The sequence below is a fragment of the Pongo abelii genome, chromosome 12, assembly GCF_028885655.2.
Source record: "Pongo abelii isolate AG06213 chromosome 12, NHGRI_mPonAbe1-v2.0_pri, whole genome shotgun sequence".
In the NCBI taxonomy this organism is placed as follows: Eukaryota; Metazoa; Chordata; class Mammalia; order Primates; family Hominidae; genus Pongo; species Pongo abelii.
Genome location: NC_071997.2, coordinates 22,923,548 through 22,948,684, shown reverse-complemented (window position 1 = coordinate 22,948,684; position 25,137 = coordinate 22,923,548). Strand labels below are relative to the sequence as shown.

Here is a 25,137-nt window from a genome sequence, read left to right as displayed (position 1 = left end):
TGGTTCCCTCTTGCACACCAGGTGGACTGCTGGACATACAGAGATGAGCCCCTGCCCTCAGGACACTCTGACCACGTACGGAGATGAAACCATAGCCCTGGAGGAGGGCTTCGTATGGCTTCTTGCCCCGCAGGCTTGGCCTGGGGATCCCACGGAGGAGAGGGAGGGCTTAGAGGGTGTTCCAGAAGCATCGTGGACTTAGAACCCTGGGCAGAATTGGGTGGGTGGCTGGGAAGGGAGAGGCTCCTAGATGGGCCTGATCAAAGTGTGGTGGGGATGGGGAAACATGATTAGACCAGCCCACTCATCAGGGTCATGCTGGGAAATAGGGAAGAGGGGCTTTGAGTGTTTGAGCCAGGAGGCGTTCAGTGCTGTTTGAAGGAACATAGATACTTGTTAGTTCAGGGAAACATTGTGGTGGGAAGGAGGGGCTGAGGAGATACAAGTGGCGTCTTCTGTGGAGAACGTTAATGTGAGAAGGGAGTGATTGTGGAAAAATCTATCTTGTCCCCAACTAGATGCTCATTGCTTGTGAGTAGGCCTCTGTGTTCTGATGCCCAGTTGTCCCTCTTCTATTAGCCAGCCCACATTCCCATAATGTTTGGGTGGTTACAGGGCTATCTCCTGGTGGGGAGGGGAAGGGCAGCTAAGTAGGACCTGGTGGCCTCATGGCGATAGTCTTCTTCCTCCTTGGCAGTCTCGTGCCTCCTTCCTGCCAATCCAGCCCTTGTTCTTTCTCTCTGCATAGAAGGGATCAGCATCTCCGGTACAGCCCCCATCTGTGCTGGGAGATAGCAGGTTGGGTGTGGATGCTAAGAAAACCGATCCCCGTCATGTTGGCCTGAGGACGGCCTGGACCTGGATACTGTGAGACCTTTTGAGGACAGCTGGCTCCTTTGTGGGACCAGTTGGGTGTGGGGCAGGGCCTTGATCTGAGCCAGCCCCTAGTTTCCAGCCTAGGTTCTCCTCACCACTGATGGCCTAAGTGATGTCTGTCTGTCCTGTGATGGGGGGTTGCAGTTACCGCAGGAGGCCCTGGATTATGGCTCAGATTCTTATGGCTCCATCCTTGCACCTTTCCCTGGCTCAGGTTTCTGTGGGGGAAGGAGAGTGCCAGAGGTGACTGGTTCTTCTAGGCTCTCATGGCCACCATGTTGGAAGGCAGATGCCAAACTCAGCCAAGGAGCAGCCCCAGTGGCCGAGAGGTAGTGTGGCTCCTCCCATTCCTCAAATCCCCTGTGCCCTGCCTCCCCTTCTGCTGTGCCCCTCACTCCTAGAGCCTCCATTGCTCCATCTTTCCCTCTCTCCTGCCAAGGACTTTGAGTCTCTCATCTCTCCTCATCGCCCTTTCCAGACTAGCCTGTGGTCCTCAGGCCTTGGGATGAAGCTGGAGGCTGTCACTCCATTCCTGGGGAAGTATCGCCCCTTTGTGGGTCGCTGTTGCCAGACCTGCACCCCCAAGAGCTGGGTGAGTGATGGTAGGGCCAGGCCCCAAGCAGGAAGCTTGGTTCTGGGAGCCGAAGCTCTGGGAAGCTGCTTCCTTTATGTCCCTGCAAGCTTGGCTCTTCCCTGCCCCATGCCTCTGCTTCTGTCTTTCAGGGGAATGGATGCACTGGTATTGGTTGTATGGTTGGGCGGTGGCTTGTTCCCAGGCCTGGGAGAGTTGGGTGGGAGAAGTACGGAGGGGCCTAAGTGGTGGTAGGGTGTGCCCAGAGGGCTGGGTTCTCATCATGTCTGTGTCAGTTTTGTTGTTCAGTTTTGTGGAAATCACCCACTCAGACTTCCCCAGCACTCAGCGCATGCTTGAAGACCTCTTTTTTGGTTTGTGTCATGTGATGGTGGTGAGGGGGCCCAGATTTCTCATGGAGACCCGGGCTGCGTCTTCGCTGCTGTTGAGAAGATAACTTCCTGGAGACTTTCATATGCCACTCTGAAAGAGGGTGATTCTGTACAGGATACAGCACTTCAGTTTTGAGCATGGGCCCCTTTTTCCTGAGCCAGCCTAGGATCTGGGGTCAAACATCTTTTGTGAAATACTGTGCTGTAATCTTTTCTCCTGGAAGACTTAGCAGGCCACCAGGCAGAGCCAGAGGAGCAGTACAGGGGTGTCTCTTTCCCAGGTTGCAAAGGCCCCCCAGGACATGCTGTCTCTCCCCCTCTCTTGCAGGAGTCCCTCTTCCACAGAAGCATAACGGACCTAGGCTTCTGCAATGTGATCCTGGTGAAGGAGGAGAACACGAGGTAGTCAGAGCTATGGACTGGAGCAGGCTTGGGGACAGGGACCCTTGGGTGCGGGGCTGCTGGGGCCCTGCTTTTTGGTGCCATTTTCTTCCTCTGATAGAGAAAGAAGGGCCCCGTCCTCTGTTCCATACACAAGCCTGCAGGGAGGGGCAGACTTGGAGCTCTCTTGCAGTTCCTTCTGTGAGCATGTATGGATTGCCCACTGTGTTTCAGGCTGTGAACCTGTACCTGACTCAACAGGGTGAGGGGTGGGAATGGGGCACAGATGGACAGGTAGTCCTGCTCAGGTGTTCCTAGTACATGGGTCTGGAGTGTGGTCCCTTTCTGATTGAATAGCCTTCTGTGAGTCCTAGTGGAGGTGGGCCCTCTCTGAAGGATCTTCCCTCCTGCTCTGGGAGCTGTGCCCAGGTTTTGGGGCTGGCTGGTTCGGAGGCTCTGCTATTTCCTGTGGTCCCTGGAGCAGCACATCCCCCCCTGCCAGGATGCCCCACAGAAGATCATGGAAAGCACCAGGTGAGGAAGCAGGGAGTGAGGTCTGGCTGGCATTTCTGGGATCCTGAATGGGATGACAATGACACTAGGTAGGGGTGTTTGAGAGGGGTGGCTGGGGCAAGGCTTCTAGAATATGAGCTTTGCCTTGGACGCTTCCTTAAGGAGGAGGGTGAAGACTGGAGGCCGTGCCCTGCTGCAGCCTCATACCACTCCTTCCAACCCCCTCACAGGGTACAGAACCTCCTCTCAGGGAGGGTCGCAGGAGGCGCTGGGGAAGGCCAGGTGCCCGACCTTGTGAAGAAGGAGGTACAGAGCATCCTGGGTCACACCCAGGCCCCACCCTGTTCCTTCCTGGTCAGGTAACTGTGCTGAGGGGCACTCACCCTTGGGCTGGGGACTCTGTCCTTCTGGAGAGTGGGTGTTGGCCGGGCTTGGGGAAGTGCTGGATAGTGTTTACCAGAGTGGGCCGTAGCCTGCCTTCACCACCGCCTCCCATCCGCACATTTTCCCAGCACAGGTCTGAGCTTCTGTTAGATGCAGCACACTGTTCCAGGGAAATGGAGGGGTAAACAGAGATATGCGTGGCTGCAAGGAGGAAGGAACAGGGCTGAGACAGAATACCAGGAAGGGGACAAAGAGACTGTAAGCCAGAGCCAAGAGGAAGAAAAGGAGCCAGCCTTGGGGGTACAAGAATGAGGGGAACAGTCTTGCTAGAGGGAATAGCCTGAGCTTTGGCCCTGGGCAGGAAAGGACTAGGTTTGCCCAAGAAGCTGACGTGATTGGAAGCCAGCAAGTGAGGGGTCGAGAGCTGTGGGAGGTGAAATCGAGAGGCGGAAGGGATCAAATCATGTAAGGCCGTGCAAGTTTGGACTGGATCTGCAAGTGCAGTGAAAACCAGTTGCAAGGTTTTAAGTGGGAAGTGACGACATCATGAATTGGGGTGAAGAGTGGAGACCAGAAGGGCATCTGGAAGGCTGTTTTGTTAATCCAGGTGAGAGATCATGGTGGACAGTAGAGGTTGAAAAGTGGATTGAGAGGTCGCGGTGATATTAACAGGACTCACTGAGGGATTGGACGGTGGGAACAGGGGCAGTGAGGGAAGTAGGAGAAGTTACAGGACAGCTCCATTTCTAGCCTACTTTCTGATGGTATGGACAGAGAACAAGCTTTGGGAGAAGTGATTTGGCCCAAAAAGGTAGTTTGGACAGAGAGACTTTTGGTACCTGACATGCTTGTGGAGACACTGAGGAGGCAGCTGCATGTAGGAGCCTGGAGCTCAGAAGAGAGGTTGGGGCCAGAGACACTGCGAAGCTTTAGCATACAGATGGTGTTTAAAGCCAAGGAGGTGAATGAGTCCCTGAGTGCAGGTGGGCTTGGGGCAGCATGTGTCAAGCTCAGCTGTCTTGAATGTGCTGAGTGGTCAACTAAGCAAGGACAGAAAGTAGAGGTTGTTGGTGACCTTGACCAGCCCTCTGCTGTGACAATCCCTTGACTTTGTCAAGATTTCTAGTCCCTTGATCTGCCTACCTTGACATCAGCCATCAGCCTCCCTTTCTGTGTTTCCCTCCCTCCAAGCCTAGCAGAGATTGCAGGCTCAGGGTGCTAATAATGCTCTTTTGAGGGAGTCATGGGCATGACCCCCCACTGTCTACCTTCTCTTTGCACCTGAGCAGCCCAGCCTTGCCAGAGAAACACACACCAGTGGACTGGTTTCCTTGCTAAGTGAAAATGTCACAGGGACACATGGCACTCTCCAGGGCTCCCACGCAGCCTGCTCCTTCTTAGACTTATCCACTGTCAACTGATTCCCCATCTCATGCTTCACAGAAAGAGAAAAGCCATCACATGGGGACTTGCTGCTTATCCGCCACATTTCCCTGCTACTACAGCTATGTGTCTGTCCTCACTTAAAGCTGGTCCCATGCTGGTGCGGTGGCTTACATCTGTAATCCCAGCACTTTGGGAGGCTGAGCGGGGTGGATCACCCAAGAGCTGAAGACCAGCCTGGGCAACATAGACCAGCCAGGGCAAATTTGTCTCTCCAAAAATTAGCCGGGTACAGTGTTGTGTGCCTGTGGTCCTAGGTACTTGAGAGGCCGAGGTGGGAGGATCGCTTGAGCCCAGGAGGCAGAGGTTGTAGTGAGCCAAGTTTGTGCCATTGCACTTCAGCCTGGGCAACAGACCAAGACCCTGTCCTAAAAAATAAATAGAGCTGGTCCTCCCGTTGGGCTGGAGGGACAACCCCACCCACCTGCCCACCAGGGATTTTGCCCCTGCAGTTATCCCCTTTCCTTCTTCTATCACTAATCCTTCCTTTTTATTTCACCTTTCCTGGCAGGTTGCGAAGACCAGGCTGGGTTCTGCCTGGAGAGAGGCTTGGTCCTCTAGTCTCCTTTAGGGTAAATTGAGGCATATGCTCTGATTCTGATGTGAGGCAGCTGCACCATGAGGTTGTGGGAGAGTATCAGCGTCTGGTGGGCATGAACTCTGGTGTCAGAACTTCCAGTCCCAGCACCGCTACTTCTTAGCGTTCACTACCAGGAAGCAGTTCTGTAGCTTCCCTGAGTCTCACTTTCCTCTTCTGTAAAATGAGGATAGTGGTGGGGCCTGCCCTAAGGAGCACTGGGCGGCCCTCCAAGTGCCACGGGCCGAGCGTCACTCCTTGCCGCACCTCAGGCCTGGTGTCCCTCCCCAGGCTGTTCAGCTGGGCGCTGCTGCGGTTCCTGAACTGCCTCTTCCTGAATGTGCAGCTCCACAAGGGTCAAATGAAGATGGTCCAGAAGGCCGCCCAGGCAGTAAGGCCCGCCCTCCATTGGGATGGGGATGGTGGGAGCAGAAGAGCAGAGGCTGGACCAAGCCCTTAAGTCGGGAGCAGTCCCCAACTGGTCCTGCTTCCTGGCCTCTCTGCTCCCAGCCATACAGCAGTCCAGTCCCCATCAGCTGGTGGGAAAAATCCCCTGCTCTTTGCCGACCTTCCCTTTATGTCTCACGGCCCTGCTCCCGCGGGGCTTCCTCTAACGTCTTTCCATCATGGTCTCAACAACCATTACGTCAGTGCGTCAGTGCAATTACCTTAAAAGTTGTCTAAAGGCTCCTTTGCTTTTGGGAAATGTGCTCAGAGGAAGAACTCTGCAGCTGAACCGTCCCTCCCTCTGGGGCTGCCCTGGGTCTTTGGCTGCCTGTGTCCTCAGGGTGGGGCAGGTTGGCACTTCCCTCTGGCTCTCCCCGGAGCAGGGCTCGCCGCTTGTCCTCCTCTCTACTCACAAAACCCTCCTGGACGGGATCCTACTGCCCTTTTTGCTGCTCTCCCAGGGCCTGGGTGTGCTCCGTGTGGCCTGGGAATCCCGCGCCTGCTCCCCTGCCCTCAGGTAAAAACCTTTTGCCTCTAGACATACATGGGAGAAGTCGCAGGCTGGGGCGGGGTGTGTATTGGGGTGTGTTGGCAGCAGCTCCCTGCTAAAGGCCCTCTTAGGGGCCTCTCTGCTCCGAGCCATACAGCAATCTAGCCTGTGGGGCTTAGATGGAAGTGTCAGCCACAGGGCCTAGGGCCATGGCTTCACCTCAGGGTATTCAAGTAGGACACAGGCTGGCCGTGGAGGAGCTGAGACTCTCACTAGCCCCTTATTCATTTGCATCTCCAGAGCCCCTTTCCTTATCAGGCTCTTCCCTATGTCCCACAGAGCTCTGCTGAGGAAGCTTGGGGGACTTTTCCTGCCCCCAGAGGCCAACCTCTCCCTGGACAACTCTGAGGGGCTCCTTGCAAGGGCTGTGGTCCAGGCGGTGAGTGCCCCCAGTGGTTACGTATGGGCCAGGCTAAGGGGACAGGGGTCTGTTTCTGCTCTGGCCTTAACAGCCCCTCTGACCCCTCCTATTCCAGGTCATAGAGCAGCTGTTGGTTAGTGGGCAGCCCCTGCTCATCTTCCTGGAGGAACCTCTTGGGGCTCTGGGGCTACGGCTGTCAGCCCTGGGGCAGGCTTGGGTGGGGTTTGTGGTGCAGGCAGTCCAGGTGGGCATCGTCCCAGATGCTCTGCTGGTACCAGTGGCCGTCACCTATGACCTGGTTCCAGATGCACCGTGTGACACAGACCATGTGAGAATGTGAGACCCTCCAGCCCCTTGGTCCCCTAGGTGGACACCAGCTCCAGACAGGAGGCACAATATTGTGTCCTGTGGCTGAGCCCCACTTAGGGCTGCGGGGGCACAAAGGAATCGTCCTTACAATAATCTGGCAGCACCTGCCAAGGCCATTACCGTCATCTCATTTCATCCTCTGAAGACTTTGATAGGGAGGGATTTTCCTGTGTCATGGATAAGAAAAGAGGAGCTTGGGACAAGGTCACACACCAGTTTGGGCCTGAGATAAAACTGAGCAGGGTGGGACCAGAGGATACCTCTGGAGACCAGGATGGGTGGGCAGCCCTGATGTCCGCCCAAGAGCGAGTATACTTATCCTCTCCGCCTTGCAGGCCTCGGCCCCCCTGGGGCTGTGGACAGGAGCTCTGGCTGTCCTACGTAGTCTGTGGAGCCACTGGGGCTGCAGCTGCCGGATCTGCTCCCGGGTGCACCTAGCTCAGCCCTTTTCCCTGCAGGTATGGAGCCAGCTGGGGAAGGCTGGGAGTACCTGGGGTGTCTGTCCTGGGCCTCTTGGGAGCCTGGCCCTCCAAGCCACTGCAGGGATAGCTTTGCCTACTTCCAGTGGGCTGTGTGCAAGTTTCCTGGTGGGCCCGAGCAGGCCACCTAAGAGGCTTGTCCTGGGCAGGAATACATCGTCAGTGCCAGAAGCTGCTGGGGCGGCAGGCAGACCCTGGAGCAGCTACTGCAGCCCATCGTGCTGGGCCAATGGTAGGGGCATGGGAGGGTGGGGTCTCAGGGGCAAGGCAAGCAGCCCTTCAGCACCAGCTTATATATCCCCCATATACACACACTAACAGCCCTCCCTCACCAAATATCCTGGGGTCATCTAGAATAGTTCCAGGCACTCGCCTTGCCAACAGTCTGAGTGTGGGATATGGCACAGAGGCCTGGATGGGACTGGGGGTTATAGAAGCCATCCTCTGTCCTGGTGCTGGGAGGGGGAAACACCCTCACCTTTTAGAAAGCTCTAGGCATTCCCACAGCTGTTTATGTGTTTGGACCCTTCATCCTGTCATCTGTGTCTCTATCTCAGTACTGCTGTCCCAGACACTGAGAAGGAGCAGGAGTGGACCCCCATAACTGGGCCTCTCCTGGCCCTCAAGGAAGAGGACCAGCTCCTGGTCAGGAGACTGAGCTGTCATGTCCTGAGTGGTGAGGGTGAACCAGATCCTTTGCGGGTGGGTCACTGAACCGTCCCCTCTCTCGGGGTCAGCCAGTCACCAGGGTTCTCCATTCCAAGTGAGTGTCTGCACCTGAGGCCCTCTGTGGTACCTCGGGGACATCTGAAGAAGAATGGAACCCTCCTCCTACAGGAGGAGCAGGCAGCCAGGGCCGTCATGAGGGAGCAGCTAAGTGCATGCACAAAGATGGTGGCCTGAGGCCAGGAGGCTGCAGCTGCTTCCCCAAGGCCACAGCCAGCCCTGCCTTCTGAGCGGAGGAGTCTCCTTAGCTTTGCAGGGGGATGGTGTTAACTGAATGGAATGATACGTGTAAGGGGCTTAGCATAGCACCTCCGCAGAGGGCCCTTATAGGGAGATCCATGTGTATCTTCTTCAGTGCCCCTCTCGTAGAGGCTGTGGGTTGATGTGTGGGCCCTACGATGAGATCCAGGGAAAGGTCCCCAGCTCCTGGCCTGGCTCTCAGCCTGTGTGTGATAAACACCACTGCTCCGGGCGTACGTTCCTCATCCCTGCGGTGGAGTTGGGATGTGTGGCTAGGAAGACTTGCCAGATAATGGAGGGACCAGGCTGCTGGGCCTCAACCTGACCAGCATCTCCACCCCCCGCCCCACTCCAGCCAGTGTGGGGAGCTCTGCGGTGATGAGCACGGCCATCATGGCAACACTGCTGCTAGTCAAGCACCAGAAGGTAGGGGGTGCAATGTGGTGGGGACCTGGGTGGTGGGGGGTGGGGATGTGTGGCCCTGCTGCTCAGCCCTGCTCTGCCCACCCAGGGTGTGTTCCTGTCGCAGCTCCTGGGGGAGTTCTCCTGGCTGACGGAGGAGATACTGTTGCGTGGCTTTGATGTAGGCTTCTCTGGGCAGCTGCGGAGCCTGCTGCAGCACTCACTGAGCCTGCTGCGGGCGCACGTGGCCCTGCTGTGCATCCGCCAGGGCGACTTGCTGGTGGTGCCGCGGCCTGGCCCAGGCCTCATGCACCTGGCACGGCTGAGTGCTGAGCTGCTGCCCGTCTTCCTGAGCGAGGCTGTGGGCAGTGAGTCTTGAGGTGCACGGGGTAGGTGGGATGTGTGTGCAGTGGTGAAGGGAACAGCTCCTTCCTCATAATGGACCCTCCTTCCCCAGCCTGTGCAGTGCGGGGGCTGCTGGCAGGCAGAGTGCCGCCCCAGGGGCCCTGGGAGCTGCAGGGCATATTGCTGCTGAGCCAGAATGAGCTGTACTGCCAGATCCTGCTGCTGATGCACCTGCTGCCGCAAGACCTGCTGCTGCTAAAGGTCAGGCCTCCCCTACAGCCCACTTGGTCCTAGGCCTTCCCCTCTTGGTGGTAGGAATGGCCCATCCCTGCCCATGCCCTACCTCTGAAACCTCCTGGGTGCTAGGTCTGGCCTTACCCAGGCTTTGGCTAGGCCCCTGCCCATGTGCCTGGCTCTCCTGAGGCCACATGGGTGCCTTTTTCTCCCAGCCCTGCCAGTCTTCCTACTGCCACTGTCAGGAGGTGCTGGACCGGCTCATCCAGTGCGGGCTCCTGGTTGCTGAGGAGGTAGGCAGGGCAGTTGGAGACAAGATCCTTGCCTGGAGCCTGGCCTCCTCCAGCCTCCCACCCTGAGTGCCAGCTGCCCCAGGCTCCTCCTCTGCCCTGTGTGTGCTGTGGGGGTGGGCAGCCCCTGGCCTTGCAGCGGGGAAGCCTAGCTCACACCTCTGCTCCCTGTGCCTTGGGATATGGCCACCTATGCCCCCATTCTGTGTGTGTCTCTCTGGACAGCACTGGACATGTGTGCCTCTGAGGTTCTCTGCACACCTTCTGCTCCCCACATTTCTCGGCCACAGGGCTACTGCCCTTGAGGGTGGGAATTCACTTCCTCTCACTCTGCAAGTTGGCCCAGCAGGTGCTGGGGCATGGCTCTGGCCATCCTCTTGGGTCTCTAGGTCTGCTTTTAGTGGTTTCACCTGCATGTACCTGGTCTGGGGGTGTAGGGTTGATCCCTGGCCAGCTTGTCAGAGAACAATGGCTCCACAGCCCCTAGACCCCAGGCTCCCGGCCAGCCTGTGACACAGGGCGACAGCAATTGAGCAGAAAGCTGCTGTGGAAACCGAGTGGGGACTTTACTGATAGTGACAGTGATGACTTCGAAGAGGCTGAGGGCCGGTACTTCAGGGTGTGTTTCAAGAAGCTGCCCCTGGAGGGAGGTGGTAGGGAGGCGGTGGGGAGCTGCACTCACCCCGGCCTGTCCCCTCTAGCTCAGCCAGCAGTCACACTGCCCAGACTTCTTTCTCTTCCTCTGCCGCCTGCTTAGCCCGTTGCTCAAGGCCTTTGCACAGGCTGCCGCCTTGATACTGGTGAGACCCTTGTTCCCTTGCAGTCCTCGAGGTAGGCTCTGTCTGTGCTGGGCGCCAGGTCTAGGTCTTCTCTCTTCTGCAGTCGGGCTACACAGAGCAGCTGTTCCAGTTCCTGCAGGCCACCGCCCAGGAAGAAGGGATCCTCGGTGAGTCCCAACCAGTCAGCCCAGGCTCCTGGAGGCAGGGGTGTGTTTGCTGGTGGCTCCTGCCCCCTGCCGGACGGTGACAACCCAACTCTAGGAAGGCGGGCTGCAGAGTACAGAGGGTCTTCTGTCCAGTCTGAGCTCTATCCCTCCCTGGGCTTCTTTAAACAAGAGGAGAGAAGCCTGTGCCCAGTGGCTCCCTGTCCTCCCTACCTAGAGCCTTCACTTCTCTCTTCTCTCCAGAGTATGCGGACCCAAAGCTCGCCATCAGTGCTATCTGGACCTTCAGAGACATGGAGGTGAGAGGAACCAGTGTCACCATCTTCCTGTCCCCCTGCTCCCACCCCAATAGAGTGGCTCAGGGAAGCCCAGCTATGTCCCCATCACTCCCCAGGGCTGGCCTGATGGTGCCTCATTAAGACCCTGGGATTTACTTGGTGTCTTCCAGCAACAGACGTGGTGATGGGCTGGAGAAGGTGGGATGGTTTCCTGCCTCTTGGTCTCCCAAATCACTGGCTCATCCTTCTAGGTGGGGTATTGGGGCTACTTTGCGGCAGCATTTGCACTCAAACACTGAGATCTAAGGGGCCAGAGGTCTCAAGGCAGGTTTCTGGGGGACAGGCCTGGCCCCTGGGCCATGTGGACACAGTCCCTGTGGTGAGCACACTCACGGCCCATCTTCCATGGCCCAGGTTCTGCAGCAGACGCCGAGCCCTGCAGACCCCAGGCTCCACCTGTCCCCTACTTTTGCCAGCCGGGACAATCAGGAAAAACTAGAACAGTTCATCTGGCAGTTCATTTGTAGCTAGAACTGTGAGGAGGAGCCTGTGCCGAGACTTCTCAGCCCCAGAACACAGCTGTGTCCTAGAGCCAGAAGATGGAGAGGAGGCTGCAAACCCTTAGCTGGTCTATAAATATAATCATTGAGGCTTGATTGTCCCTTGCCATCTCTTGCTTTCTCCCTCCTTTGATGTGATAAACAAGGGGACCAGACGAGTTGTCTTTTCCCAAGCCCAGAAGCATCTTTTTGGCGTTATGTGTGTGTATTTGCTCTCTTCTTCCCCAGTCCCACGAAATGCCCCAACTTGTCCCATGAAACAAAGCCTAAAAGAAGACAAACAGCAGAAGCCAAGCTGCTGCTTTGACCCAACGAATTTATTGAAGAGAGCTCTGTCCTTCTCCCTTCTACCGAGAAGGGCTGGCACCTGCCCACACCTGTCACTGGGCCTTTCCCTGGGCTAGGCTGAGTGGGAGCAGATGCCCCCATCCTATGTGCAGGGCTTGTGCAGGAGCCATCACACCACCTTGTTGATGATGACACCTAGTTCTTCAATCTCACACTGGACTTCATCCCCCTTCTGCAACAGAGCAGGCCATGAGAGTGTCAGCCCTTCTGTCAGACACACGTACACAAGCCTGTACTTCTCAAGTCTGAGCCAAGCCTGCCAGGCCTTTGGGGCCCTTGCTCTCTTTGCTTTTCGCTAACCTACCTTGAGAAAGACAGGAGGTTTCCTGAATACACCGACACCCGGGGGGGTCCCAGTCAGGATGACATCCCCTGGGTAAAAGGTGACAAACCTGGAGCAAAGCAAAAGGACCCGGTGAGACCAGGGGCTGGCTGAGGTGGCCACAGCCAAAGGTGGAGGGCTCAGGTCAGCCTCCACGTGTGGCAGGTGGAGCAGGGCTGGCAGGACAGCCCCTGTCACTCACTGGGAGAGCCAGGCTATCAGGTCCTCTGTCTTGAATACCATCTGGTTGGTGTTGCTGCTCTGGACCACTTCCCCGTTCACTCGGCAGCAGATCTTTAAGTTGTGTGGATCTGAAATGCAAAGATGGTACCTTGGAGTTATCCCTTTTCCCCCTCAAACCCCCCAATATTTTACAAACACAATTGTAGGGGGACTTTGTGACTTGGCAGGTGAAAGGGCTTTAAAGTGCCCACATTGACTCAGTGCTCTATGTTAGAACTTTCTGTATAGACATTGGCCTTCTCAGGCCTCCCCGCATCCCCACCAAGAGCACCAGGCAGTAGTTACAGGGATGGGTTGAGAGGATGTTCCAGACTCTGAAGGGGGAGAGAAAAATGGCTAGGGTTTTTGCCTTGAAAAAAAATAAGGGCATCTGTCTACAGCATAGGATGACACCTGTAGATCAACTCGGCAGGGCCAAGCGTGGTGGCTCATGCCTGTAATCACAGCACTTTGGGAGGCCAAGGCAGGCGACAACTGATTAAGCTCAGGAGTTCAAAACCAGCCTGGGTAACGTTGTGCGTGCTTGTCTCTACAAAAAATAATAAAAACATTAGCCACGTGTGGTGGTGTGTGCCTGTAGTCCCAGCTACTCAGGAGGCTGAGGCGGGAGGACTGCTTGAACCCAGGAGGATGAGGCTTCAGTGAGCTGGGATTGGGCCACTGCACTCTAGCCTGGGTGACACAGTAAGACCATGCCAAAAAAAAAAAAAAAGACTCAGCATCTATGAAGCAGTGAGGCAATGGTTCTAGCCGGGACAGAGAAGCCTCGTGTACCGGCCGCTTGCAGGGGATGGATTACTGTAAGAACATCCTGGATAACCAGCACTTTTAACTGTTGGTGGTGGTTTTAGTGTTCTACCCCCCTTAAGTAGAGCAGCTGAAACACAATTTAACTTTGCTGAGGACTCTGCAAGGGGTGCTGTGAGGCACTGGGGTCTTTGGTATCCTGGCATGGCTGGCCCACATGAACACTGCCCACCTCTGCCACAGTTGTGGGTGGCTGTGTGTTAAGAGGCTGCGCTCTGCCCTCTGGCGCACTGGCCCCATCCTGGTGCGGTATCCTGACTGTGTGTGGTCAATGCTGTTGTGTTTCCACAGTGGCTGGGTGAGTCACACTGGCTTTCATCTGTAGTGCGGAAAATGCCTGGGCCTTGGGATAGCTATGCTCCATGATGCTCAACTTAGATTGTTTCAGATGGTGGCAGCCACAGGAAGCTGGATCCACCCATCAGCTCAGTCCTCTTTGTAATTTACTTCAGGCATGCAGTTTCACATCCTCTGCAGTTGTGTTCCTTCTAGGGGGCTTGGGAAGGAAGCCCATGGGAGAACTGGTGGCTGAGGATAAGAGACTTGCCCTGTATGGAGTCAGCAGTGAAAGGGCGGCCAGGGAGGGCAGGTGCCACGTGTGCCTGAACCCACGCTCCTCCCTGAAGCACTGTTCATCTGTGCAATGGTAGGTACAAGGGGGCAGGGACCAGGGACCTACCTGCTACACTGTCCTTGGTCACCAAGGCAGGGCCCAGAGGGCAGAAGGTGTCGAAGGTTTTTCCCAGCAGCCATTGTTTCCCATTACGTCTCATTTGCCAGTCACGAGCACTCACGTCATGAGCCACAGTGAAGCCGGCCACGTGGGCCATGGCATCTGTGGCCTATGGGGGCAGGGGATTTGGCCATACAGGAGGTTAGATCACGAGTGACACCAACACCTATGGCAAGGGATCTCTAAGCTGTTATCCCATGTTAGTAGCCAGAGCCAGCTAAAGGTGGGTGAAGGGAAAGGCAGTGTCAAGGAGCAAGGAGGCTGACTGCTTCCTAGTGTCAGGGACAGCTGGCACCGTGTGTTGGTGAGCGAGGTCAGAACTAGGAGAGGCAGGAGCTGGGGCCTCTGCTGCACTGTGGCCTGGGAGCCCACCCTTTCCACCTCACCTTGATGTGCTTGCCTTTCTTTCCAATGACCACGGCCAGCTCCACTTCCCAGTCTACCTCCTATAGGGTGGGAGAGGAACAGTGAGCTGCAGTGGCTTCAGGGCCCACTGTCCACGCTGAGAGGCTGCACACCGTGCTGAAGGGCCTCAGCCTTTGTCAGTATGGCTTCGCTGCCAGCCCATGTTTGCCATCACCACGAACCAGAGCCCAGTGAACAACAAGGGAGGTGTGACTTGTAGACCCATATATTTTGGGCAGTGGCAGACAGCATCATGGGATGCAGGCACAGGTCCCCACACCACTGTGACTGCAGAAGAGCAACACGTGTCCAGGACACTGAGTTTAAAAGTCACTCTGGATACTTTTAACAAAGGATAAATATGAAGTAATATCCCCTAGCAATATGTAACCTTACTGTGTGTGAGGCACTATTCTGAGTGTTTTAATCTGTTAACTCACTTTAGTAAGAGAAAGATTGACATCCCACAAAGGACCTGAGTGAGCAATTCACAAAAAGGTAACGGACATGGCCACAAAACATGAAAAAATGCTCAGCCTCTCCCACAATCCATAAAATACACTATAAAATAGATATAATTTGGCCTTTAAAATTGGTGGCTCTTCCTAATAATAACCAGAGTTGGTGTAAGTACACCCGACATCCAGATGTTGGTCTCTAATACCACTCCACACTAAGGAGCACTGGGTTCCTTGGGGAAACGGCTAATTCCAGTTCCAAGACAGACAGTACGTGATAAGCCTAGAACATTTTGGCCAGAAAGCTAGGATATACTAAAAGTGATGGGAATGGAGCCAACTTGAAGGCCCCTCACTGGCCAAACTGAGGTCACCTAAAGAATGTAAATGATGAATTACAACCAATTGAGTAAAAACAGAATTCACAGTGATATTGAAGACACAGGAATAAAAAGGAGGGAGGCAGCTTTTCTTCATAGAAGAATGCCAACCAATAAAAACAAAAGGCATGATTGAGAAGTCATTGATCTTGTCTGGGAGTGGTGGGTCACGCCTGTAATCCCAGCACTGTGGGAGGCCAAGGCAGGTGGATCACCTGAGGTGAGGAGTTCAAGACCAGCCTAGCCAACATGATGAAGCCCCGTCTCTACTAAACATACAAAAATTAGCCAGGTGTGGTGGTACACGCCTATAATCCCAGCTACTCGGGAGGCTGAGGCAGGAGAATCACTTGAACCCAGGAGGCAGAGGTTGCAGTGTGCTGAAATTATGCCAGTGCACTCCAATCTGCACAACAGAGTGAGACTCTGTCTCAAAAAAAAAAAAAAGGTCATTGTTCTCTAACCCCCAATGCAATAATAGATTCAGTCAGGATGACCACAGGATCCCTGGAGATGCTATGGGGCAATAAGATAGTTATGTGATCTCAAACTACCACCCATAGATTGCTTATTAATTACAAAAATGGAAATGCATCTTCACAATGGAGAGACCTAGTTAACGTCAGCTAAACCAAGTGGTCAAATTTTGGGACCACTGACATGAGCCTCCCAGTGGGATGCGATGGGAAATGTATAATATCTGCTTTGTAGATCTCTTGATAAAAATGCTTACCCTGACACTAATCATGAAGAAACAACCAGACAAACCCAGGATGTGAAACATGCTATGAGACAACTGGATTCTTCAAGGAAAGGGCAGGGGGGATTGTTTGAGAGCAGGAGTTGGCAAACTATGGCCAGCTCACCGTCTGCTATAATTAACTTTGATTGGAAACCCATCATTCATTTCTATATCGTGGTTTTCACACTATAACAGCAGAGTTGAATTGTTGCAAAAGAGACCATATGACACTCAAAGCCTAATATTTACTAATTGGCCCTTGATATGGTTTAGCTCTGTGTCCCCACCCAAATCTCAACTTGTAGCTCCCATAATTCTAACGTGCTATGGGAGGGACCCGGTGGGAGATGACTGAATCATGGGGGGCAGGTCTTTCCCGTGCTGTTCTCATGATAGTGAATGGGTCGCAGGAGAACTGATGGTTTTAAAAACGGGAGTTTCTCCGCACAAGCTCTTTTCTGCCTGCTGCTATCCACGTAAGATGTGACTTGCTCCTCCTTGCCTTCTGCCATGATTGTGAGGCTTCCCTAGCCACGTGGAACTGTAAGTCCAATTAAACCTCTTTTTTTTTTGTAAATTGCCCAGTCTCGGATATGTCTTCATCAGCAGCATGAAAACAGACTAATACAGCCCTTTAAGAAAAAGTCTATGGAACCCTGTCCTAGATTGAAACCACTAAAGAGATATAACTGAATACAGTGTGTGGCCTTGGTTGATCATGGAGCAACAAACGAAGTAACCAAATTAGAAGTCATCTTTGGGGAAGTCAGCAGTACTTCTGATTGGGAATTGGGGCAGTTGGATTTCATATTAAATATTATTCAAGTTAATTTTCTTGGTTGTGATAATAGTGGGATGGTCATGCAAACCATTGTCCTTATTCTTAGAAGATGCCTATTTAAGTTTTTATGACTAAATTGTCTTAATATTTCCAATGTGTTTTAAAAGGTCCCTTCCACCCCATACCCTGCAAAAAAAAAAAAAAAAAAAAAAAAAGTGTATGTTTGCCATGTGGAGGTAGGGCAGGGAGAAGACAAGGGAGAAAGGATATATGGCCAAATGTTTACAATGAAACCAGGTGGAAAAGTTATCTGAGCGCTCGCTGTATTATTTCAGCTTTTCTATAATTTCCAAGACATTTCTCAAATAAAAATCTGAGAGGAAAAGTAACCAGTGTTAGTAAGGGTATATACACTATTGGCGGATGTGTAAGTTGCCTTTACAATTTTTTAAAAGGCCAATTGGCAGAATTTTTCAAAAGTTTTGAAATACTGCCTATACTCTGACATATTTAAATTCCAAAGAGTTTATTCAAAGGAAATAATAATGTATTAATGGACATGCAAAGCCTTTTCTACATAAGGATGTTTATTGCAACATTTATTTATAGAAGCCAAAAACTAGAAACAGTATCCAGCAGTAAGGTACTCAGGAATAAACTAATCTACATAACAAACTCCGTGGTAACCTAAAATATGTCAGGGAGAATACTTAATGGCATGAAAAAATGCTCCTGATGGAGTCTTTAGTAAAAGGTAAGTATATGTACAGTATAAACATATACAGGAGTGGAGAAACACTGGGAAGGTAGACAGAAAAACATTAATATTCCCAGCCATGGGCAGTGGGATTATGGGTGACGTAATCTTTAAATGTTTATCTCTATTTTATTATCTACAGTGAAGGTGTATTGCTTTTGTAATCAGGAAAACATGTACATTAACTTTTTTTTCCAAGGCCAGTGTTATTACTGTCTGTATAGTCCCGTAGAGTTTCTGTTGGATGCACTATTGAGCAAGAGGTGGCTCCAGTAGGCTCAATACTGAGCTCAGAACGCCCTTGTGATGGGCCCAGTGACTAGGGAGGGCAGTGGGGAGACACTGACCTGGCTCTGTGGTGGGAGGACCACCTCATCATAGGGCCCCACGATGGAGCTGGCAAACTTGCTGAAGATGATGGGCTCCTTGGGCACGGGCACGTTCTGTTCTTTGCAGTGGTCCACATAATTCATGCCCACACACACCACCTTATCTGGCCGTGTGACTGGAGCCAGGAAGGTTACCTCCGACCGTGGTAGGACTGGCAACTGGGCAGCCAAGGCTCTGTAGAGACCAGAGCAGGTCAGAGCAGGTCTGGCTGGGAACAGGTGGGCAATCCCGGGCAGGCTGGGCAGATCCTGCAGCAGCTACAGGTTTTGCTTTTTGAAATCTATTTTCTAGCTCTATCAACCATCACAGTCAGTGTGAAAATCACTGACTACTGTCCTTTGCTATCAGAGCAGGGCTTTTATTTATCCAGTGTTGATTTCCTCTCCCCCTTAGGTAACTCATGTCCATGTAAAAGATACAAACTGGAATACATGGAAAGGTCTCCCTTTCCCCTTCTGGTTACCCCGTTCCCCTGGCTCTTCGCAGCTACTCTGTGGATATTCTTCTCCCACCCTTTTGTATGCAAATGCTAGCACACTATTTACATCTTTTAAAAAAACAACTGATTTTGGAGATCTCTCCTTAACAATATGTAACAATACATAGAGAGTGTCCTCTTTATTTCTTGTGGCTGCATATTACTGCTCTATAGAGATATACCCAAGTCCCTAATGAGGGACATGGAGGTTTCCAATCTTTGCAGAATATGGCAATATGGGAACATACTGTTAATACTGTGGGCTGTGAAACACTTGTATTTTTTTTCCATTTTAATAGATGAAAATGACATCTTAAAGTATTTTTAATTTATTGTTCATCAGCCCTTAGACCAGATTCTATAGGGGTCCAGGCTTCAGGGCACTCTCACGTAATCTAGTCCAAACCCAGGAACCAACTGTCTTATAGAAAACCTCCTTGCAGTCCTCTCTCCTTGTAGGAGCTGGGAGTCTATATCACTCCCCCAGCTGCATAAGATGCCTTTTAGGACCCCTGGGCCCAGACCCATCAGTCAGTCCAGGATTTCATTCCCAGAGGAGGCAGTGTGATGACATATAGAGTCCTGGTTCCAGCACCAAATGTATGGACTTGAAATTGTTAATCACCTCCCCTAGGTCTCAGTTTTCTCCTCTGAAAACTGAAGATGTTATTATATAAGATTTCTAAGGATCTTTTAAGAGAATGGGAGAAAAGGAAAGGTGGGGTTACTCTGCTCCCTTGCAAAAGAGCTAAACAGCAATGCAGCGGGAGGGTGCGGGGGGACCAGGGCAGCTGCATCAGGGTGATGCTGCCCACTTACTTACCTTCTTGCCACTGAGAGGGTGGCCTCTCCCTGCTCTAGGAACTGCGTCATTGTCTTCGGGAGTGTGGGGTCAAAGGCACTGAGGTTGATAACCCCTCCACCATTCCCTGTCTCCAGGCCCAAGTGAGGCCCCACCAGGTGGGGTGCCTGGAACTGCACTAGTCTCATGTCTCTGGAGGGTTGAAAGGGCCACTTCTGAGCCTGCAGCAGAGCTGTGAGTAACCTTCTTCTACCAGACACCAGCATCAGAGCCTGCAGAGAAAAACGCAGGATCCAGGAGATGGAGGATCCCAGAGCCATCATCAGGATCCCTGAAAGTCCTAGGGCTATAGCCCAAGGCTCTTTGCCCCATCAACCGTTCCCTGCATACCACATGGGAAGTGGTCCAGGCTTGTATTTTACCTGCTATACTTCATAAGGTGAAACTTTTCTAGAGGAGCAACTACTAGATGCTACGCAGTAAGTCCCAGGGATTCCAGGGTTCCTTCAACCAGTGCTTTCTGAAAGTTCCCACTGTGCTTGGATCTACTGTAGGTATTGGGGAAACAATGTAGGTGAAACTCAGCCCTGCCATTCTCCCTGCACAGGCCACAGATGTTAACAAGTGATGTAAGATTCAGCTATTAGGACTAGTGCTGTGAAGATGGTCAGGGGACCTACCCTTGTCTAGTTTCTTGAGGAAGTGATATGAGCTGAGCTGGGCTAAATGAGCAGGACCAGGAATTAGCTGGGTGGCAGCCCAGCATGGGCACGTGATGCTGGTGAAACTGGCTTCATAGCGGCCATAAGCAATTTTTTAAATGCTATTTTGGTCCTGTTAACCTCCTACTTAAAATGGTTTCCACTGCTCACATGATCAAGCTAGAACCTCTGCCAGGCTGTCCCAGTCTTCTAGGAGCAGCGCCCCCACCTGCCTCTCCAGATAATAATTATTTTGTTTCTCCTGATAGAGAACAAGTTGCCTGAGGGAAGAGGCTGCAGACAAACAGCAGAATCTGGGCCTGACAGCCATCACTTGTCATCTCCCTGGGTCCAGGGCACATGTCTGTCTCTTTCACTGCCCAGCACTGTGCCTGGTGCACAGAAGGCTCTCAGTGACTTTCTGCTGAATGAACAAATAAATGACAGAGCAGGGGCTTGACATTTCACTACTTGGGAAAGCTTAGTGCTTGTTAACTTCAGGAGACATGGCTGTGCCTTTCCACAAGGGCCAGTTGTAGTGGCTCACGCATGATATCCCTAACAATTTGGGAGGTCGAGGTGGGTGGATCACTTGAGGTCAGGAGTTCAAGACCAGCCTGGCCAACGTGGTGAAACCCCATCTCCACTAAAAATACAAAAAATTCACCGAGTGTGGTGGCAGGCACCTGTAATCCCAGCTACTAGGGAGGCTGAGACACGAGAATCACTTGAACCCAGGGGATGGAGGTTGCAGTGAGCTGAGATCGCTCCAGTGCACTCCAACCTGGGTGACAGACCAAGAATCCATCTCAATTAAAAAAAAAAAAAAAAAAAATCCTCAGGGCTCAGATCCTGTTTTGAGTCCAAGGCTCCACTTAAAGACAAACACTATTCTCTTGTTTTGTTCTTAATCCATGTCTGGCCTCTATTCCTTATGACATGGTGCCTTCCCTGAATGGTTCCTTGCTCTTACAACAAAGGCTGTTTGTATTGTACAGCCTTCTATGCCCAAAAATGTGGAGGCAGCTGAGCCCCAGACTCTTGATCCTCACCTGGATGATTCAACCTGCCTTGTTCAGTTAAAGACTCATTACACTTAGGTCACCACTGTTGTGGCCCGCCAGTTTGACTAGAAAACCGAGGGCTTTGACTTCCCTGCCCTGCTGTCTTACACAAGCACCAACTGTGCCACTGTCAAAAGGCTGTTCGAGCCAAAGTGCACACACTCAGACACTCCACACGCTAACATAACAGTAACTGCTGCCACTGAATGCCAACTATTAAGTGCTCTACCTACAATGTCTGATTTAATTCTTGACAATTGTGGAAGGTAGGTACTGTTAGTCCCATTTTACAGATGAAACAGTTAAGGCTTAAAGCGGTTAAGGGATTTGCCCAAGGTTACACAGTCCTAAAGCTAGGAGGGGAAGGAGCTGGGATGTGAATCCAAGTCCAAGTGACATTGAAGTCCTTGGTTCAGAAGCTTGTAATGCAAGCAAGAAAATCTAGCTTCAGCCCCCATTTTCCTACCAAGGACATTTTAACAGAATGTTGTGGTGAGAAGTGGGGACCTTCCATAGGAAATCCTCCAAAGGCCCTAAAGATTGTAGTGAGAAGTAGGGACCTCCCACAGGAGATCTTCCGGAGGCCGTAACTGCTAACAGCCATGCGTGGGGAAACTACAGGCGCCCTCTGGCTGTTGCCTCAGGGACGAGGCTGGTTACCAGCTCTCCAAGAGAACCCCAGGCCCCACTGACTGTTCCCTTCCCACCTGACACACACATGCAGGTTCATTCCAACCTTACAGCAATCCCCTCAGGTAGAGCGCCCTCCCTTTACAGAAGAGGACACTGAGACTCAAAGGGATGACGTCAGGTGCCCAAGGTACTAGTCAGAAAGTGGCCCTGGGGCTTCTGCAACTACCACTATGTCACACAGCCCGAGCTCAATCCAACTCTGCAAGAGTCCATAAGCAAAGGGGCGGCGACGTGAGGTGGAAACAGTAGCCTGAAACGTGGGTGTGCACGTCGGATCCCATCCCACCGTCCACTCGCCTGGAACCCGTGCCGGTCCCCCAGTTTCCCCATATGCCCAGCTCCGGCCCCGACAGTGTTCACACAGGTCCGCCCCGTCTGTGTGGTCAGAAGCGGCTGGGGATCCGGTACTAGTTCTGCGCTCCGCGAGAGACCCGCGCCACGGACACCCTTCTGGCCTAGACCCAGGCAGCCTCGTCCTACCTGGCGCGGCGGCCGATCTTCCTGCGCTGTAGGGTTAGGGCTCGCGGGGCCGAAGGTCAAGGGCGGCGGGCGCTTGAGCACTGACACCAGTGACCGCAGCCAGCCGGGGAAAATGCAGCAGCGGCGAACCCAGGGCCACTCGGCCTGATCACCCGAGCGAGAAGCGGGCGCGTCCGGTGACGTCACAGGCAACCGCCCCTAGCAGGGCGCCAATCCCGAAGGGGCGGGCCCAGTGCGGGGCGGGCGGCTCCGGGGGGGTCTTCAGGCTCCGGGCACAGCCAGGCGCCGGCCGCGTTCTCTGGAGACGCTCGCTCTCGGAGGGACCCTGCAATTGCCCGAGCCCGAGAGTGGGCGCTGCCCGAAGGTTTGTCCCTGGGCGCTTCGCTGGCCTCATCCGGTCTCGGCCCTGTTCTGGGCCTGGCGCCGTTCCCTTTGTTGGGGAAAGTGGTCTAGGAGACCAAGGCAGCGTGCTGGGTGGCAGAGAATGATTTGTGGCTTCTGATTCTGACGTATGTCGTTGAGGAGGGGAGGGATGACTGCCCCTGTTTTACTTATGGAGAACCTGGGGCCAGAGCTGTTTTCCCAGGATGACACAGGCGGTGAGTAGTGGAGCTGGCATTCCTGACCCCAAAGCTCAGCGTTTCCCAGCCACTCCCAGCAGCCAGGCCTTCACCTGCACTGCTGGGCGCAGGTGGGGAAGTGGGGAAACGGGGCTCCATCCCCTGCAGAGGGCAGGCGTGCAGGGAGCGGTGGCTGAACTCCACAGACAGCTACTGTTCAGCTCTTCAGCTGCCGGCTTTGAAGAGTGTGAGGGGCTCTGGGCAAGAGGCCCCCACATTACTCAAGGACCAGATCATCAAGAGCTTTACTTGTCCCACGAAGGAGTCTGGACCTTGTTCACGAAGGAGTCTGGACCTTGTTTACGTGCACAGGAGACCGCTGGAAGGTCCTCAGTGGCGTGCTATGGCCCGACTTCTATTTGAGAAGTTTTTCTCTGGCCACCCGTCTAAGGAAAGGTGTCTGGGTGGGTGGTGCTGGGTGGGTGGTGCGGGTGAGAACAATGGTGGTGTGGTGCTTGGCGGAGGTGAGTGTCCAGAGATGTTCAGGAGGAAGAACTGACAGCTCTGAATGACAGGAGGTGGAAGTGAGAAGGAAGGAGGTACAAGGCCGACTCCTGGGTCTCTAGCCCGGTAGGTGCAGGGCCGTTGATGGAGACAGGGCTTCTGGAGGAGCAGCGGGTCTGGGGAGAGGATGGTGAGCTCCGATTTGCATGGGACATCCAAAGGGCATTGAACGGTGGGCAGTTGGAGACATGGGTCTGGAGCTTGGGATTTCAGCCTAGCTTGCAGAAGGTCACCACAGATATGGAAATGGAACCTATGGGGGTGGCTGTGATCAGGGGGAAGCGCTGAGGAGAACCTGGCACAAGCGTTTCACTAAGCCATAGCTCCCAAAGACTTTCTGAAAAGCCAAGTTACAGCCTGGAAGAAAATATCTGCAAAGGCTATATTTGATAAAAAGACTTGTATCCAGAATATAGAAAGAATGCTTAAAAGTCAGTAGATAAAATCAAACAATTCAATTTTTTAAATGGACAAAATATTTGAACAGACACTTCACCAAATAAGATATACAGACAGAAAATTGGGACATGAAGGCCGGGTGCGGTGGCTCACGCCTGCAATCCCAGCACTTTGGGAGGCCGAGGCAGGCAGATCACAAGGTCAGGAGATCAAGACCATCCTGGCTAACACGGTGAAACCCCATCTCTACTAAAAATACAAAAAATTAGCCGAGCGTAGTGGTGGGCGCCTGTAGTCCTAGCTACTCGGGAGGCTGAGGCAGAAGAGTGGCGGGAACCCGGGAGGTGGAGCTTGCAGTAAGCCGAGATTGTGCCACTGCACTCCAGCCTGGGCGACAGAGCAAGACTCTGTCTCAAAAAAAAAAAAAAAGAAAAAAGTAGGACATGAAAAGATGCTCAACATCATTAATCGTTAAGGATGTGCAAATTGCAAGCACAATGTGACACCATCTCACACCTACTAGAATGGACAAAGAAGACTGATTATACCAAGTATTGCCAAGAATGTGGAGGACCTGGGATTCTTGTACACTGCTGATGGGATTATAAAATAGTATCACTACAATTGAAAATCATTTGGCAGTGTATGAAGAGAGTTAAACATGAGCCTACCATATGACCTAGCCATTTCAATCCTGACTATTGACAGTATTGAATTTTACCTTAGCCCTTTGCTCCTAGAAATAGTGAAGGTTAAGGAATCCTTCCACTCTTTTGTTCCAGAAAACACCCTACTGGGAAGAACCAGTGACTTTCTATATAACCTGGATAAGACTCCCAGATGCTCCCTTGTTTATCTGTGACCAGGCCAGACACAGACCCTCTAAATTCCCATTCTTGGCCTCATAAATGATTAGCTGGACTGCTTGTCCCCACGGATCAATAAGAACAAAAGCCTGTAACCAGACCTTGGTTCAGATTCTCTCCTTTTCCAAGCCCTTGAGCTTTGGCCCACCCACAGCTTGTGCCAACCCACAGCCCTCCTGAGGGTCCCTCCTGAGAACAGTCTGTCTGCAGGGTAAGACCTGCTCGATCGTGACACTCTTGCTCAGTCCACTTTCCCATAACAGTTCTTTCTAGCCAAGTTTACGCCTCCCTATACAAGGTCAGCCCTTTGCCTAACCTCTGAGACACTTGCAGATCATATGGGAAGCCTGCGAGTGGCCGCACTGCAACGTTTCCCTATTGCAATGGTCACCCCCACACCCCCACAACAATCCTTTAGAATAAATTCTCTCCTTATATAATCCAGATTTGTTTTTTTGTTTTATAGTAATTACCTGAGAAATTAAAAAAAATGCTTATGCAATGGCTTATACAGAAATGTTCGCAGCAGCCTTTTTACAAAATCCCCAAACTGGAAACAACTCAATTTTTCATTAACAGGTGAATGTGTAAACACTCTGTGTATAGCCACACTAGGGAATACTACCCAGCAATGAAAAGGGACAAATTGTTGATGCAACATGGATATATATCAAGATAATTATTCAGAGTGAAAAAGAGATTAAAAATGAGTACATACGGAATTATTTCATTTGTATAGAGTATCCTTGGGGGGTACTTTCCAAGACCCCTAGAGGATGCCTGAAACTGTAGATAGTACCAAA

The 25,137-nt window shown here is 52.6% G+C and overlaps 2 protein-coding genes across 4 annotated transcripts; one reads left to right on the top strand and one right to left on the bottom strand.

Moving 5' to 3' along the window:
* The first annotated feature begins 1,052 nt into the window (after positions 1-1,052).
* On the top strand, positions 1,053-11,536 carry LOC129047285 (glycerol-3-phosphate acyltransferase 2, mitochondrial-like). Of its 2 annotated transcripts, XM_063713508.1 has the most exons (19): positions 1,053-1,205; positions 1,355-1,468; positions 2,168-2,241; positions 2,650-2,754; positions 2,964-3,092; positions 5,429-5,528; positions 5,968-6,101; positions 6,414-6,513; positions 6,611-6,823; positions 7,200-7,322; positions 7,493-7,575; positions 7,901-8,019; positions 8,665-8,735; positions 8,839-9,079; positions 9,169-9,317; positions 9,506-9,583; positions 10,461-10,526; positions 10,767-10,999; positions 11,216-11,536. In XM_063713508.1, the coding sequence occupies exons 1-18, from the start codon at positions 1,143-1,145 to the stop codon at positions 10,824-10,826; spliced, it is 2,022 nt and encodes a 673-aa protein (XP_063569578.1). In that variant the 5' UTR covers positions 1,053-1,142; the 3' UTR covers positions 10,827-10,999; positions 11,216-11,536. The 2 variants fall into 2 exon arrangements, 1 of the variants encoding a protein (XP_063569578.1); XR_010136245.1 differs by lacking the exons at positions 1,053-1,205; positions 1,355-1,468; positions 2,168-2,241; ... (12 more) ...; positions 9,506-9,583; positions 11,216-11,536 and adding exons at positions 10,066-10,199; positions 10,282-10,380 and having other exon boundaries at positions 10,463-10,526; positions 10,767-10,816.
* Positions 11,537-11,657: 121 nt separating this feature from the next.
* LOC129047444 (fumarylacetoacetate hydrolase domain-containing protein 2A) lies at positions 11,658-22,550 on the bottom strand. 2 transcript variants are annotated; one of them, XM_054547808.2, is made up of 8 exons: positions 21,946-22,550; positions 19,029-19,279; positions 17,685-17,901; positions 14,201-14,260; positions 13,761-13,923; positions 12,234-12,342; positions 12,014-12,101; positions 11,658-11,881 (listed from the first exon to the last, which is right to left on the bottom strand). In XM_054547808.2, exons 2-8 carry the CDS (start codon positions 19,271-19,273, stop codon positions 11,819-11,821), a joined length of 945 nt encoding a protein of 314 aa, XP_054403783.1. In that variant the 5' UTR covers positions 19,274-19,279; positions 21,946-22,550; the 3' UTR covers positions 11,658-11,818. The 2 variants fall into 2 exon arrangements, with proteins under 2 accessions (XP_054403783.1, XP_054403784.1); XM_054547809.2 differs by lacking the exon at positions 21,946-22,550 and adding an exon at positions 19,430-19,892.
* Positions 22,551-25,137: the final 2,587 nt, after the last annotated feature.